Source organism: Ornithorhynchus anatinus, chromosome 7 (genome assembly GCF_004115215.2).
Source record: "Ornithorhynchus anatinus isolate Pmale09 chromosome 7, mOrnAna1.pri.v4, whole genome shotgun sequence".
Lineage (NCBI taxonomy): Eukaryota > Metazoa > Chordata > Mammalia > Monotremata > Ornithorhynchidae > Ornithorhynchus > Ornithorhynchus anatinus.
The window spans coordinates 58,680,694-58,698,092 of NC_041734.1; the positions used below are offsets into that span (position 1 = coordinate 58,680,694).

Sequence of the window (17,399 nt, forward strand, 5' to 3'; positions counted from 1 at the left end):
GATACAGAAAGAGAGGAAGAGGGAGAGAGGGGAAGTAGGGGAGAAAGAGAGGGAGGAACTTAGGCCCCTGGACTGACTACCAGATGGGCCCCGACTCAACCCCGGCAGACTGGAGCCCAAGCCACAACAGCCTAGGTGGAAAGAGTCACAGCGAGCGGCCCCATCTGTCCAGGTGAGACCCAAGAGGAAAGGGAGGCGGGGAGCAGAGCTGCATCCTAAGGGCTCTAAATAACCAGCATTTAATTGTATATCATAACCAAGGATTTATTCCACAATATAAACTGCAACAATGGATACACGCTACCCCCCCCGCCCCCCAAAAAAACCAAAAAATCAAAAAAAAAAAACCCCAAAAAACAAAACAAAAAAAATAAGAAGAGAAAGCCAAAATACAGCTGTAGCAATTACTTACAGAGCGGTCTCTCCTCTACATCACTAGTCCATCAGTGACACTAGAACCTAAATATCTGGGTTCTGTACATCAACCGAATGCTAAAGCACCACACTGTTCAGAAGGTTTGTTTTTTTAATTCCAGCCACTGAAACCAGACATAGAAGTTATTGCTCAGATAAATAAACCTAGACTACACCCCCCGCCCCCACCCCGCCCCCTTGGGGAAAAAAAAAATCGGAACCAAAAAAAAAAAAACCCGAAATGGGGAAAAAAATAACTAAAATTTTCAAAAATGGTAACAGAGTCAACAGGAAGGAGTCCTCGAAAGAGGATTTACTGGATTTTCTGGTGCCTGGAAGGGCACTGAAACCGAGTTGGGCTGAAATGCCAGCAAATCCCAAAAGTCAGATTAATGCTGTACATAAGAAGGTGCCAGCTTCATCCAATGCCTTCCAAATTGGTGGAAACCCCTGCAAAAAACAGTCAGCATTTCAAACCTCAACAACCACAAACAGCTCTTAGGGAAAAAATACAAAAAGTGTCAAAAAATTTTTTTGTTGTTTTTCTGTGTATTTTTTTTTTTAAAGAGTTCTGGAAAATGATCCCTTGAGGATAGAAATAGCACCGTTTACAGCCTGGTTCTAACACCAGTCCCGTAGCTTTGCTGAGAAATTGCAGAAATCTTCTCTAGTGGAGTCCTGAATTACACAGGCAGGGAAGGTGGGCGAATGTTATTTTTATTTTCGGTTCTGCGCGTCCTTCAGAGTACAACGCATACAGATGTAGTCTTCCTTCTCTGCCATCTCTGGAGAAACACCAACACACACCTGATGAAACCACTGATTGCAGCTGCCATCGCACTGGACCCAATCCACCTAGTTACAAAGAGCAGGGAGACGGGGGTTCAGAAGGGAAACGTGTTTGCCGGGCAAGTTGGCGGGCCGGCAGTCACGCTCTCGGAAGAGTCTGGCCCGTTTACGACCGACCTCCGGCCACCGGGAACTCCGGCAGCAGTGGCCGGGCCGAACGAGCCGAGCGGACCGCTGGCCAGGCGCGGTGTCGGAGCCGTTCTTCGAGGTGCCCGGACCATTCCACCTTGCGGTACGTTATAAAGACACACAAGAGAACTTAACAGCAGCATCCCTCCCACCTCCTTAGCGACAGGAAGAGATGAGAGCGGTCCTCTGGAAGGAGGGAGAGAAGGACAGAGTGGAGGAAGAGAGAGTTCGTTGATAAAAGGCCTACGGGGTACGATGAAGAGAGCGGGAAAAGTCGGAGGAGGGGAGGGAGGAAGCCAGTCATCGACTCAGCGCAGCTCAGAGCAAATAGCAGAAGAGAGAGAGGCCCGGTGAGGTCTAGTTTACGGGATTTCTGAGTTAAGGGGAAGGATGTCCTCTAGTGCCCACACCTCACTGACCTCATCTCCTTCTGGCTGTAGGCAGCTCCTGGCTGGGCAGATGGCGTCTTCATCCTCAGAGTCCTCTTGCTCCGAGAAGGAGGTGTCAGAGGGCAGAGACTGGGTTTCACTGGAGTGGGTCAGTTCGTAACCCCGCTCTCTCTCGAGCTTAAGACCGTTCATGTCCTTCGAGTGGGCCATTCTGATTTTCTTCTTTTGGGGGGTCCGCATTTTCTTCATTCGCTCCCTCCGCTCAGTGGACAAGCCCTCTCTCTCTAGGCGCCTCTTGAGCTTCCTCTCCAGACTGCTGCCCCCATCCCGCTTCCCCCGGCAGCAGTCACTCTGGAAAGAGGAGGAAAAATCTTTTTAACTCCATTGCCCACGGTGGCCACGTGGAACAACAAAGACACAGCCCCTTTTGGCTCTGGATCCCTCTCGTGTTAACCGAGCCTGGAGAAGCAGCAAGGCCTAGTGGAAAGAACTCAGGCCTGGGAGTCAGTCTAGGTTCTAATTCTAATTCCAACTCCACCAGTTGTCTGTGTGACTTTGGGCAAATCACTTCACTGGGGCTCAGTTACCTCATCTGTACGATGGGGATTATGACTGTGAGCCCAATGTGGAATAGAGACTGTGTCCAACTTGTTTGCCTTGTATCTAGCCCAAAGCTTACAACAGTGCCTGGCAGATAAGTACTTAACAAATACCATTAACAAAAGACTGAATCACTGAAATCCAGAGAATCCCAAATCCTCATTCTACCCAAGCAGCAGTATGGCCTAGTGGATAGAGCATGGGCCTGGGAGTCAGAAGGACCTGGGTTCTGGTCCCGGCTCTGGCCCTTATCTGCTGTGTGACCGCTTCACTTCTCTGTGCCTCAGTTACCTCATCTGTAAAATGGGGATTAAGACTGTGGAGGCCCAAGTGGGACGTGGACTGTGTCTGACCTGATTACCTTATATCTACCCCACTGCTTAGTACAGTGTCTGGCAGATAGTAAGCACATAACATACACACACAAAAAAAAAATACCCAAGAGCATCAACCCTTGGTCAAAAGGAATGAAAAGCGGTACCACGGACTGGTTTCCCCTCCTCACCCCAAACATGGGGCAACACAACCAGAGAGAAGGGAAAGCCCTAGATGGTGCACAAGTGGCTGGAGGCGATGATCCTTGCCCCACTTCCAACGGACCTCCCTCTCCCCACCCCTTTTACTTTTCATCACCGGGGAAAACAGCAACCGCCGGCAGCCCCACCAGAAGTCCCCGCAGCCTCCCCGATACCTGCCTTCTCACTGGTGAGGCCAACGGGGAAGTTGCGGTCACTCTGCTTAGGAGGACTCGGTTTGGTGAGCAAGGTCTGGTAGAGTTCTTGAATTTCAGGGAGAGACACCTGGAGCAACTGGGCTTCCATCATCAGTTCATCCAGTTCTGGACTGATACCTATGAGGAGAAGAAGAAGAAATCAAGCCCAGGTCACCCTAAACTCTCCATCTTCCTCCCCAGAGAAGCTGCTTCAGGACAAGTAGGAACTTGGGCTTAGCATTAGCAAGAATTGTGGCTGGGTGGGCCACTAGGGGAACGCAGAAACCCGGGTAAGGGGAAGGACGAGGGTTAGGGTTTCACTGTCCGCTGGTGGCTCTGCGGACAGCTTAGTCTCTAGGATATGGCAGGAATGAAGGCTTTCAATGGACTTTTGGCCCTTAGGATCCCAACCCAAATGTGGCTTGGAGACCAGGGCCCCTGTTGCGGGCCGGGAATGTGTCTGCCAAATCTGTTATACTGAACTTTCCCAAGTGCTTAGTACAGCTCTGCACCTGCTAAGAACTCAATACCACTGATTGATTGTTGGAAAAGGCAAGCCATTAGCCCAGGTAATACATCCCTTCTGGGGGCTTCCTGGGGTCTGGCCTAACCATTACATCCCAGAGAAAGGGGCCACCTGCAAACCACTCAGACCAATTCTTTCTAGCAATGGGCCCTCAATACCTGGGAAGGACCGGCATTTCAGTGGGAGGCCGTCCTTTCTACACCCATCATGTCCATGTCTCGATCTCCCCCAGCCCGTGCCCCACCCCAGGTGAAGCAAAGAGCACAAACCATGGAGGGGGATGCAGCTTCGTCCAGTAGAAAACGGAGAGTGTAAATATGAGGTTCGGCTATCCCAGTCATGGGGCAGAGAGAAGGATGTGGCCCCAATGGTCTGCGACACCTACAGGGAGAAAGTCATTCGGTAACTTAGGAGTCTGTCAGGGTGGCCACACCAGCCTGGTGGTGATGGAAACTTTAGACTGGCAACTAAAGAGTGACGTCGGCTCTTACAACAGAGGAGGCTGGCTTTCCTTACTCCCTGAATCTGAGACCGTAAGCTCGTTGTGGACGGGGAATGTGTCTGTTTATTGTTCTATCGTCCTCTCCCAAGTGCTCGGTACAGTGCTCTGCACACAGTAAGTGCTCGGTAAATATGATCGACGGACTAACTAGTCGCTGAAGGGAGCGGATCTCCCTGACTTTCATCTTTCACCATGGAGGTAACTTTAAAGTAGTTTTCTCTAGGGTCCCTGCTTTTTGCAGGGCAACTCTGTTATGTCTGCTTTTCTCCTGGGAGGGTGTAGACTGTAGCTACGTGGTTCCTAACCTCTTAAATAGGGAGCATTTTGATTCACAATGAATTGTACTCCCTTTGCCATGAGACTCCTTGACCAATGGGCACATTTCACCCTGAAGACTTACACAACTAAAAAGCAATTTGCTTTTCAGCAATTAGCTGAAGAGAGATGCTTTGAGATCTGCAGAACAAGGAGAGATGCAAAAGGCTTTTGCCCCTGTTCCCATCTCCCATACTTCGCCAATCCCCCAAAGCCACCCTTTATTAGAATATTCCCCTCTACCCGCTTGGGTAGAGTAGCCTGAAGGCAAGGGTGGTAATCGCCACTGGAGTGATCTGAAGCTGCCAGTTGCCCTTTTCCACTGCTTTATCTGAAAGACCAAGCTCTTAGCACACCCCATGGGCATGGAGCAAGATCCAAAGGTCAGGGTGACCCCAAAGAGGATGATCTTAAACCTCGCTCGACTGAGGTTTAAAATCATTTTGATCACCTTAAAGCTTATTTCTCTCCCAGCTACCCAACTGCCTGAGGGAAGAAAGAGTTATAAACATACAGATATAGAGCACCTCTGAAAGCCTGTCTGAGGGATGTCAGAGGGAAAGAACTTAAAAGCCTTGTCAGAAGATGGAGAGCAGAGAAAAAGGAAAAGAAAAACGCTAGAAGAGGGCAAAAGATAGCTAGGTGTACCATTCCTGAATCTTCCTGAAACTCAAGTTTGAATGACCTATACTCATTTTAGCAAGAGGAGGAACAGAAGTGCAAAGATTTTGCAGGGCTTCTTCCTTTCTCTTGATCTCAAGGATGATTTACTGGGTGACCATGGACCTACTGTGGTCTCTGGAAAGTAGAGAGACAACCTCACAAGGGCACAGGGGACATGGCTGTGGTATTTTAATGAAATATCAGTTCAAGTTCTTCCAAGGGACTGGGAAAATGCAACCGAAAGGGACAAATGCCCTTTGTCTTTGTACTACTTCCTGGCAGCTGCTTTTTTAAAAAAATGGTATTTCTTAAGCGCCTACTATGTGCCAGGCACTGAACTAAGTGCTGGGGTGGATACAAGCTAATCAGGTTGGACACAGTCCACCTCCCACGTGGGGCTCACGGTATTAATCCCCATTTTACAGATGAAGTAAATGAGGCACAGAGAAGTGACTCGTCTGAGGTCATACTGTAGACGCATAGTGGAGCCAGCATTAAAACCCAGGTCCTTCTCTCTTGCCCCTCCTCTATTCACTAGGCCAGGCTGCTTCCTCTAGCATTGGCCTCAAAGCCAAAACACTCAGGAACTGAGCTTGGACAAGACAAGCTTTTCTGCATAGCACTTAATCCTTGACTACAATTCTCCATCCGATGTTCGAGAACATTTGGGGCCCCAGAAGTATCCTTTCCCCAAAAGGTAAAAAGGAGCACTCAGGATTCCCGTGAAAAGAGTGGGGCAGGGTCTTCATGGTATTCCCACTCAGTGGGGATGAAAGGAAGCTTGGGGAAAAAAATAAAATACACGGCTTAAAGGAGATCGAAATTATTTTACAACTCAGCATATAAGCAGAGGACAGATGACAGAGGCCTTTGTGAAAAAAGATTAAAAGGAACCACCTTCTTAAGCAAAATACCTAAGCCATTGAGCTAATACCCCCATCTCTGGAAAATTCTGAGAATCCCTGCTTCATGGCGAGCCTGCTATGGGGAACATCCAACATCCAGGAGAAGTAAACATTAACAATCCGGTAACCCGACGGACATCGAGAACGGGTGCTGCGGGCCACGGCACCGGTAACATTACCGGGATGCTAAGGCCAACTCAGAAATCACTGGAAGTCTTGCTCTCCTCCTCTGCTGCCACCAGCTACTAGCTCATGTCCTTCCTTCCTGCCTATAACTCCTTCCTCCTCTACCTCCCGCATCCCACTCCCCCGAATTTCCTCAAGGCCCTTCTGAAATCACATCTCCTCCATGAGGTCTTCCCCGATTCATTTCCAATCCCATCTTACCCACCCTCCCAACTGTCACCTCGGCCCCGCTGTGCCACTGAGGCACTTGGTTATTCACATCTCCCAGACACATACCTGACACCGTACCCCTACCTCATCTGAAATTTAATTTTGGGTCCGCCTCCTCCATCAGACCGCGAGCTCCCTGGGGGCACTTGCTCACGTCTCCTAATTCTACTGTACTCTCCCGAGCGCATCCAGTGCTCTGCACACGGTAGGGGCGCGGTATAATGCTACCGACTGAAGGACATACGACTCGGGAGCGTAAGCCATTCAAGTATTCCGGAGACGCCACCGCCACACCCAAGGACGACCACTTAAACGTGGCTCGGTGGGCTCCGGTCATCCCTGCTCAAAGTCCAGACTCACCTTGTTTGTCTCTGGCAACTGTCCAGCTGACGCCTGCCATCTGCTGTACAACAGTCCCGACCCCACACTGTCTTGTACAAATTTTAAGCTCCCTGAAGATAACATTTGCTGGGCTCTATGTTGCCAGTTCACGGTTCTCTCGATCATATACCGCAGCGCGTCTCCCTCGGGAAGCCTCACACGGATGCGCTGCAGGGAGGCCAGCAGGGGCAGGATTTTCTCTAATGGGGGTTTCTCGGATCTCCGACAGTGGGGGCACAGCCAGACACGGGGTCCTTGCAAGATGCTGGGGACGGCCACGCAGCCCGTGTGGAAGGCGTCCCGGCAGAGTTCGCACTGGATCATGGGCGCGGCTGGTGTTTTCTGACACAGGCAGACTTTCATCTCTGTATCCTGGGCAGGTGACAGGAGCTTCCCTTCGTTTGCCAATCTCAGGGCGTGCAGGGCTTCCATCTCCTTCGAACGGGCTTCCCCGAGAGTGGCCATCTGGAAGGGCGGGACAACCAGAGATTTATTCTATGGGAGGACAGACCCTTTCATCTCAGCCCTAGGATGGGGGGGCGGGGAGGAAGAAAGCACTTTGGTTTACAAAAAAGCAGCTTCACATATTCAATTTCCTGCTCTAGAATGACCTCTCCCTGCCATTCCAATCCTCTAACTTGCCACTTGGCCACATACCTCCCATTTTCTTGGAAGCCTCTTAAAGTTCCACCTCATCCTCGATGCCATCACTGACTAAATAAATGGTCCTTCCCCAGTGTACAAGTCACACCTGCCTTGAAAAGAGAGGTGCTATCATAAAACCTTGTATTGACTGGGAGTAGATACCAGAACCTGGCTCTCGCCCGACTTTTCTTTGGTACTCAGTTGGGTTCATTTCAGTTTTCTATGCATCTGCAGTCTAAAACCTAGGGCTACTGGACGGTACGCGTTAGGTGATCCTGGCTTAGAAAGCTCTCGATTTAGTGCCAGTCTTCTTAGTGCAAAATAAGCATTACCCAATGAGGTGATGGGACTCACGTCAACTTTTCACGGAAGGAAAAACACTCACCAACTTCCCTTCTTCTTGCCTGGATGTATTCTTATTTGACAGAGTTGAGGGACAATATTTATTTATATTAATGTGTCTCCCGCTCTGGACTGTACGCTCACTGTGGGCATGGAGCGTGGCTACCAACTTGGTGGTACTCTCCCACAAGCATTTAGTACAGTGCTCTGCACCCAGTAAGTGTTCAATGAATACCACTGATGATGAAGTGTCTGTTTGAAAGCAACCTTTGAGATATGCCTACAGAATTCTTGGGGGTTCAGAAATGTCCCAACACAGCCAAATATTCTTTTTACTATAGAAAATTGACTAGGAAACTGACTCTCCACAGCTGACCATTAGCATGGTGCTGGAAAAAATGCCTGTTTTCACTGGCTAGCCTTTGAGACAGATGCTTCTTAAAGTGTTCAACTTGAGGTTCTAATTATTATTATTAACAATAATAATAATAATGGTATTTAAGCACTTACTATGTGCCAAGCACTGTTCTAAGCGCTGGAGTAGATACAAAGTAATCAGGCTGTTCCACATGGGGCTCACAGACGAGGTAACTGAGGCACAGAGAAGAGAAGCAGCTTGCCCTAGGTCACACAGCAGACAAGCGGCAGATCCGGGTTTAGAACCCACGTCCTCTGACTCCCAAGCCCGTACTCTTTCCACTAAGCCATGCTGCTCCTAGGAGGTTGCCTGCTGCAGGGTTCCACGAAGGCAGATATCTTAATGACAGTAGCACTTTTATACTGTGAAAGCTGATGGATGTTTGACTCCGAGACAGGATTTCCTCAAACTCCATTATCCAACTGCCCTCTCTCCCTACTCCTGCCCTGAAGAGCTAGCTGTGCTCCCCTTCGGTTTTAAAAAGCCCCAAAGTTTAATTCTGAGAATCATGTCACTGAGCATAGGACCTAATGAATGACATATTGAGTCAAAAGCTGAGAGCGCTCAAGTTTAATGGTTCCTTTAGACTGAGAAGGAAGAGTGGCAGAGTTGGAAATTCTGAAAGGAGAACTGAAATTGAAAGCACTGATTTTCCTTCCCCTCGCAAAGCAGGCAAAAACAAGAGCCCACACCCTTGATTCTCGTGTATTATTATTACTGTTGATGCTACTTTGCATTTATAAAGTATGTATCCCCCAAGGAGTTCATCTGTCCTCCCAACTTCTTTGAATGACGGATGAGGAGGGGCACCTTTCATCTCTCCATTTTATCACTGGGGAAAACAAGTCCAGACCAGGGGAAAAGAATACATACTGCTGAAGCCGTCTCTTTGCTTTCAGTCAGAGCTCTCTCCAGGTCGCTTAGACTCTCCAGCCTAGTGCTTCTCTTCTTTCCGTTTGGCAAAGGCTCCTTTAACTTCCTCTGTTTTCTTTTCAATCCCATCATGCCCACATCACATCGGGGACACAACACCTAGAAAAGAGCCAAAGCACAACAGTTGGTGAAATGCCTCCAAGCTACCAGCCCCAAGAAAAGAATAAGCCAATGACTTGTGGGCCAACTGGGGAACGAAATCCTCAGGGAGAAACTTTTATGACCTAGATCAGTGCTTCCCAACCAGGGAGGTGGGCTCCTTCACAAATTCCCTGTAGAACTATTCCCTTTGATTGATTTCACGTCCCTTAATCTGGTAATGTACCCCAACTCAAAAACGTGTCCATGCAGGCACAGTGAAGCCAAAAATCCAGGGAACTGGAAATTTATCACAGGCACTTTTGATATCCCCACACACATAGGCTTGCTCCCAAACTTTGGAATGTGCCTGCACAATGAGAAACCAAAGATGGAGGCACAACAAACCACGACCTCAACGCTGCACAGGTTGAGCAGCCTGGGCTTCTGAGGGGTGGGTGGGGAAGGAGGAAGGTGGGGCGAAGGTAAAAACGAGCTGAACTGAGGCACTGACTCCCCTTCCTGTAATTACAATAGTGTTAATGAAGTGTTTATAGGTCTAAGCACTGTGTTAAGTGCTGGGATAGATACAGAACAATCAGATGGAATACAGTCCCTGCCATATTAAGTGTGGGGGAGGGGAAAGGGAGGACAGGTATTTTATCATTTACAGATGAGGAAACTGAGGCAACAAGAGACTGCGTGAGTCACCCAAGGTCAAACAGCAGGTCAGCAGCAGAGATGGGACTGGAACTCAGGTGTCCCGACTCCCAGCCCCAAGCTCCTACTACTAGGATCAAGCTGCTTCACTGGATGCATTCCCAACCAAAAAAAATGGGAGAGCTCTGACCTACACAACTCAGCAGGGGCCAAACCTCCCTTGACCAACCTATCACCAACATTCTTTTCATAGGCTGAATTTTAAGTCCTACCTCAATTTGGCAATGAATAAAAAGAAGGCCGGTTCCCTTTCCTGGCGACCACAATTCCAGTTATGACTGCAGCTACTTACATGCATGTCCAGGCTAATGAGCCTACAGAAAGCCTCAATTCTCTCCTTCCTGGGCTCATCAGTGTTACTAAAAATTAGACACTCAGAGTTTGTCCGCATTAAAGGCAAAGCAATTGTTTCCCGAGATCAGTGGCATGCACACATTTCTAAAGTATGCGTAACAAGCAAACAGAAAATGAAAGCAAATAAAAAAGCAGGTAGGTCAATTAGGTTCACAAGCAAGTTGGCTTCAGATCTCTTACCTCCAGAAGAGAATATGGTGAGTTTTCGGTCAGGAACGTATTGGCAGCACACTCCTTCCATGCCTGAACCTCGGCCACCAGGGACTCCAGTCTTGGCAGGGAATTCAGGTGAACTGGGATAGATCGACCTCGTGACACAAGCTCCATGAGTGTGTCTAATACGGGCACTCGGCCTCCAGCCTGATACAATTCAAAAACAGTAGGTGTTAAACACAGGTCGGGAGTGTAGGAGGGGTTTTTAAGGCTACACATATCGCCACGCAATTTCATCTTCGGAGAAGAGTCTGAATACTAGTCAGTCCTAATAAGATAACTTCCCACCCAGTTCCACAGTCCTACAGGAAATTATTAGGAGGACAATACTGGAAACAGTCTTTGTTCTGCTAATTCCCAGCAAACTGCCAGAGAGATGCTCTCTTCAAGGACTTCTGGGAACAGCATCCCTTGTTGACAAGAGGGTAATAAGATGTAAAGAAACTCTTTTCTTCCTGAACAATAAAAACAAGAATTGTGGTATTTGCTAAGTGAACACTACGTGCCAAGCACTATACTCAGCACTGAGGTCAGACCCAGTCCTTGTCCCACATGGGGCTCATACTCTAAGAAGGGAAATATTTCATCCTCATTTTTACAGAACAGGAACCCGAGGACCAGTAGTGAAGTGACTTGCCCAGGGTCAAACAGCAGGGAACCGGTGGAGCTGGGATGAGAAGCCAGGTCCTCTGGCTCTACCTATTAGGCCATGCTGCTATAGCTCACACATGGCATTCAGATAGTAGGAAAGCACATGAACACCTTTTAAGTGCATCAATTTAAGAACTTTAAACAGCAAACACCCTCACAGCCAAAGACTATCATAGCCGACACCACCTCACTCAGAACAACAAACCTGACCCCATCCTTTCAGCTGATATTCAACTGTGACCCAATAAGAACCATTTCAGATGAGCAAATAATTTGACCTCCCTAGTCTATTCCAGAGATTGCTACAGGGGGTTCTGAAAAATCTGGGTGCTCTTAGAGCCCTGTAAAGAGTACCACCATCTTCGCAGGTCCTGGGGACAGAAAACTGGAATGGGGATGGAGGGCGGGTGGGGGAAAACAGCAAGAAGCGGTAGCAGCAGGCAATGAAGGGGTTGCTTTTGTCACCTGCTTTCCTTCTGCTGCTGCTGATGTAGCTTCAATACCCTTTGTAGTGTGAGACAGTGAAGGTGGGTGGTGAGAGGGAGGGCTGCTGCTGAAAGCCTTAGACCACAGGGGCAGAGTGTCTCTAAAAAGTTGGAAATACCTGGTCTGTTAGGTTGTTGGTTCATGCTCACTGACAGACTGGCTGGTGAAAGGCCCTCCGGCTTGCCATTAATGGGGTTTTGCAGCGCAGGGCTTTTGGAAGGCGTTCATGTCATAGGACTAGAACTGAGGTGAATGGGGCCTCATATCTCCTTGCCCCAGATCACCGAGAAGCTTTCAGTCATGGTCGATGGGAACCAATGATGGGGCCTCATATCTCCTTGCCCCAGATCACCGAGAAGCTTGGTCGATGGGAACCAATTATCTAGAAATAAAAAATTTTGGTGCCCCAGTTCCAAACCCCAGAGTCTCCTTATTTACCCTGTAGTGGCTCAGGTGCTATTTGGCACCAACAGTTACTTCTTCAGTTGACAAAGAAAGAAACTGGGACACGAAACAACATCGAGGTGCTCTGGAAAATGTGTTGTGCCACTGCAACAAAAGGCAGAAACCCAATAAAACTTTTCATTCAGCTAACCAGGTGAAAGTAGGCACCCAGGCTCTCGCCCATATATACTCGATAGGGTTGAAGAGGGAACAGTATAAAATGTTCAGGGCATGGGGCCCAGCTGTGATTTCAGGAACATGCTGGGAAGACTGGAATTTCCCACCAGATGTTGGGAAATAAAGGGGAGGAAGAGGCCTGTCTGAGGGGGCCTTTGACTGAGCAGGTAAGAGTGCAGAGTGCCCACATCACAGGGGCACTTGTGATAAGACCTCAGAGTTTCCAATCAAGCTAAGAAGACCCACAAGACTTTCCAACCTAGTGGTTAACTGTAGTTTGTCTCTGCCCAATCCCTATCTCCACCACCAGGTCTAAATCCCTGCCCTCTCTTCACACCCCCACGCTCAAAATGAAACATTAGCCTTTCTGAATATACTTGGGTTTTTCCTTGCGGGTTAAAAGTGATGGAAGGAAGGGAGTCGGGGCGGGGGGGGGGGGGGCGGAATTCCAGTCGATTCTATTTTTAAATGAAAGGATTAAACCTCAAATCTCACTTAATAGAGAGAGGACTTGTCAAGTCTTCACTTGTAAAAGTTCAAACTGTCAGAGGAAAAAATGGCCCTCTCCCCTAAGGAGGGTTTTCACCACATACCACTGTAACTATCCCACAGATGGTTCACCTCCTGCTGAACCTGACACACACTGCAGCTGGGCCCCTCAGAATCAGGCGCCCAATCTGCAAGATCACACTGGAAAATACTCACCAAGAACATTAAACCAACTAACCTTCTACAGAAGCCCTACTCTTGATTTAGTGGAAAGATGATAACGATGATGATCACTTTAAGCACAGAACCTACTTAAATGCCAAAGGCTGAGCCTACACAACTGGGGTAGGCACAAGATAGTTGGATTGGCCAGTTTCCATCCCACAAGGGGCTCACCAACTAAGAACAAGGGAGAATGGGTATTTTACAGATGAGGAAACTGAGCCACAAGTGATGGAGCCGGAATTGGATCCCCAGTCTCCTTCCACTAGGCTGCACTGGGAATCAAAAGACCTGGGTTCTAGTTTCAGTTCTGTCTACTGGCACTGTGCCATCAGTGGTGAAGGTTTCTGACCAAAGAATCACATAGGGCATCCTTTCAAGTGAACGGGTTCAGCGGGAATCCTGAAGAATAGCTGGCTCAATGGGCAGCAGAAACCCCAGCAGCTACCAAGGCAACGGCCTGTGAGGTCATGGCACTACAGCCCCATACTGGCACTATGGTGTGATCACTTGGACCTCAGATGGGTCCTACACGTAAAAAACCTTTACCTCCCCTTGGTAATAAGCTACACCACCACACGCTTATGTGTTCATTTGCACTCCATGCCCCGGCATGAAGATTAGCAGGGTTCAGAATGCACTAGCATTACAATCAATCTCAGGACTGAGATGTGTCCCTGGTTCCCAAAAGAAGACCATCCAACCCAAGCCAAAAAGATCCCTGAATCATTTTACCTCCCCTGAGCGGTGGCAAATTGTTAGAATAATTACGTAGGTTGATTTGATCTGTGAGACACTAAAATGATAAACCTGCTTTACGGCTTTGTAACCAAAGATGCCCAATTTCTGATTAAAAAGGCCGAACTGAGGCAGAATGGTAGGGAGCCCTAGTTCCAGCCTGAATCTGAAATTACATATGTACGAGACAACTTTAAAAAATATGTATTCTCAACTAGTACCAAGCCAGTGTCCGCACCATCCACTCCTCTCTTAGCCTAATGTAATGTTAAGGAATGCAGAATGAGCTAAGGCACAAATGATGGCTGTTATTCAGTTATTCAAGGTGCACTGCCAGCTGTCTCCTGAAGGCACACTGAAGAACATTCTCAAGACAAACTAGTTACAAACAAGTCTGAACACTGTGCCAAACTGCTTACACCTCCTGCTTTCTTCCACAATTTTTTTTTTTTGGTGAATCCTTCTGTTCTTAACACAAGATACATTTATATAATCGACAAATGGCTTCTGTCCTCATTCTCTGCTCCCAGGGAGCTGGTTTTTTTAGAAGAAACCAATACAGTTTGCTATGGTATCTCTGGGCTAACAATATCATCCAGCCTTCTCTCTCCTGTATCCATTACTAGTTTTCTGTTGATCATTCAAAAGTACTACCAGAACTCACTTAATGCGGGTGAAGTGATAAATTGGTCAGCCTGACCCAAGCAATCGGAGGTTCAAAACTACTGCTAATCTGGGGTAAATACTTAATATTGTCCATCTCTTCCATCAGTACTATATTATCTAGTCTAATATTAATGACGCTAATGACAACAAATGTCCCAAGGTCTCATCAAGTGGGGAGCTAGAAGTGGGAATTTGGGCTTATTTCAGAGTAAATGGGTGATTAAGCCTAATTAAAATAAATTTTGAAAATAGCAGCTCCACGCCTGAAAACCTCCATTCTCCATCAATCCTTGCTTTGCTCTGTACAACTAGCCATCTCATAGTATGTATGAGAGATTGTACACTAATTGAGGCTGCTCAAACAAGATCAGTTAAGGCCAGAGAGCCTGGTTGATTGCTATGTTGTAAAATCGAATCCTACCCTATCCCAATTTAAAATTTCTTCCTTGTGAGGCACAAATACATATATGTAGATCTATATATCTATCTCTATATATTTCACCTGATGAATCTACGCTAAGAATGACTACTGTCTCGTAAATTTACTGGAGCTACCTCCATCAGTAAATTCCTACATTTCCCCATCAGCTTTCACGAGATTAGACCCAAACAATTTGATTGTAGATTTCTGTCTGCAATAGGCTCCTGGCATTCTTAATGCGTGGGGTTAGGGATTTAACCCCGGGTGTGTCCTTTAATGAAGCCTCTGTCTTCCGGTCACTTCCTCCTGAAGTGTAGGCACACCTCATCTGTGTGCATTTCTTGGGTTTTGTGCCCTACCCACATCATTGTTCTGGGTCTAAGGCACCTGAATCAGTTCATCAGCCTCATTCCCACCCCCTACCACCTCCTCACTATCCTAAACTAGGTTAAGAAATGTTTGAAATTCCCATTTTTCTAGGTCAAATAGGCAAGGGGAGGGATCTGATCCTATAACATGATTCTGCTCCTTAAGATATATCTTCTTGCACAAACCAGAATTTGGAGAACAAATGTGTTTTATAAATGGACACAAGCAAGCCCAATCCTGGTTCTCCCAATATCTTCCACACTGTATACTTATCACTATTTGTTAAATACTGACTTTAAGCTTAGCACTGTACTTAGCACTGGGGTACATGTAAGATAATCAAGATGGACACAGTCTCTGTCTCTCATGGGGCTCACAACCTAAGTAGGAGGATGAATAGGTATTATATCCCCATTTTACAGATGAAGAAACTGAGGCACAAAGAAGTTGACTGATTTGCCCATGGTCAAACAGCAGGCAAGTGAAGGAATCTGAATTAAATACCAACTCCCAGGCCTTTATCTGTCTACTAGGCCATGCTGCTTCTCAAAATACTGCTTGCCCAAACACTTCAGTTCAGATGAGCCAAAGAAAAAAGCATTTTCAAGAACCGGTCTGTGAGCCTGAATGCTAAAGATGAGTGTATGTAGGTCTCCAGTTGTCCTCACTGTATAGAAAGGAGTGGGCAATTATCTGGACTATAGGAATACTTAATGAGGGCCACAAAATATTGGAGATTCACTTTATCTATTAAAAAGATTGTTTTGGTTATGTGAAGAACCCTTCAAATCATGTTCATCATCATCATCATCAATGGTATTTATTAAGCACTTACTGTGTGCAGAGCACGTTACTAAGCGCTTGGGACAGTGCAATACTAGTTTGTAGACATGAACCCTGCTCTCAAGGAGTTTACAATCTATTGGGGGTGACGCAGATTAAAATAAATTACCGTTAGATAGATGTCTACATCAGTATACATTTACTTGGTTGGCTGTAGCTATGGGCCTGAGAGATTCAATGGATGAGTCGGACCAATCCTTTTACCCTCCCAAAAGTGGACAGTAGTTAATTTTGTTACCCAGGGTCATACAGCTTACACTCTCATCAGCCAAACTCATGACCTTTCTTTCACAGGTCTTGATATGAATTACTTAGCTTTTTATGGCCTCGGAGAAAACAATTATATTAACCCTCCAACCCAACCCAAAACCTACTTCTCCCTGTTACTTAAGTTTTGAAACTGTTTTTATTTAATGTAAATACTGTTGTCCTCGGTCCGTGGATCTGACTTATCTTTCCTCTCAGACAGAGAGGTCCCTGAGCACGAATAGGCCAAGTAGTCTACTCTATTTCGGGCCCCAGGCGCTGGCATAAAGTTATGTCTCCTGAGAGTGATGTTTAGATACTTGCTCACAAACAAATAACAATGAAGCATCTTATACTTCAGCAAGTACTCAGCTGTTGTGAGATTTACTTTTTTTTAACATCTGTTTTTCCAACTCCTCCATATGTAATGTGAAGGCAAGAAGTTACATAAAAACTCCAAGGTTTGAGCACCGATTAGCTCGGTTTAGCCTTAGGAGTTTTCTGGATAGCTCACTAGTCTTAGAGAGATGGATTACCAGCAATCTGGTGGGTAATAAATTCCAATCTCTTCTGAAGTCTGCAAAATTAATGAATGACTTCTAGGCTATGACAGGTCTTGAGTGCTTTTATAATACCTGCATCCTCCTCACACTATATTCTCTTCACTGGTCCCTGCACTACTTAGAGACAGAAGTGAGGGTGAGAGGAGAGCAGCAAGTTGCTCCACTTGCCCTCAGTCCCTCTCCACATGTGGCTCTGTGTCCCCGATCCTGGACTACCTTCTCACATCCCTGGCCCATTTGGATTCACTAGCAGTTGCAGGTAGTCGTTGGAAAGATCAAGCAGTGGAGGGAAGAGTAGCCCAATCATCTCAATGTAAAAATGGACAGCAGAGGCTTTCACTTTAGCCCCAAACTCATCTGGGTGGTTTTTCCCTTTGCATACCCCAGACTAATGGCCGAGAGTGTTATCTACAGAAATACATTAACTCTGCAAGCCTCATTCTAAAAAAAATTACCTCCTGAGAAAAAAAAATAGTACGGTAAATGATAGCGATCACAGAGGCAAATAAGAAAACAAAAACGTAGATCTACATTGATCATTTCTATTATGGTACAAATAGCCCGCAAGGGGATCTCAAATGGGTAAATGTTTTTACCAAC

At 46.9% G+C, this 17,399-nt stretch overlaps 1 protein-coding gene across 4 annotated transcripts in view; it reads right to left on the reverse strand.

Annotated features, from left to right (window-relative positions):
• Window positions 1-243: 243 nt before the first annotated feature.
• KDM5B (lysine demethylase 5B) overlaps window positions 244-17,399 on the reverse strand; it is an 80,289-nt gene continuing 63,133 nt past the window's right edge. For all 4 annotated transcript variants that reach the window (XM_029068614.2, XM_029068613.2, XM_029068612.2 and 1 more), the window contains 7 exons: window positions 10,452-10,631; window positions 9,060-9,218; window positions 6,761-7,246; window positions 3,889-4,000; window positions 3,077-3,231; window positions 1,812-2,132; window positions 244-1,269 (listed from right to left, as the gene is read on the reverse strand). In XM_029068614.2, the coding sequence (XP_028924447.1) occupies window positions 1,132-1,269; window positions 1,812-2,132; window positions 3,077-3,231; window positions 3,889-4,000; window positions 6,761-7,246; window positions 9,060-9,218; window positions 10,452-10,631 (1,551 nt within the window). In that variant the 3' untranslated portion in view covers window positions 244-1,131. The remainder of the gene's footprint in view (window positions 1,270-1,811; window positions 2,133-3,076; window positions 3,232-3,888; window positions 4,001-6,760; window positions 7,247-9,059; window positions 9,219-10,451; window positions 10,632-17,399) is intronic.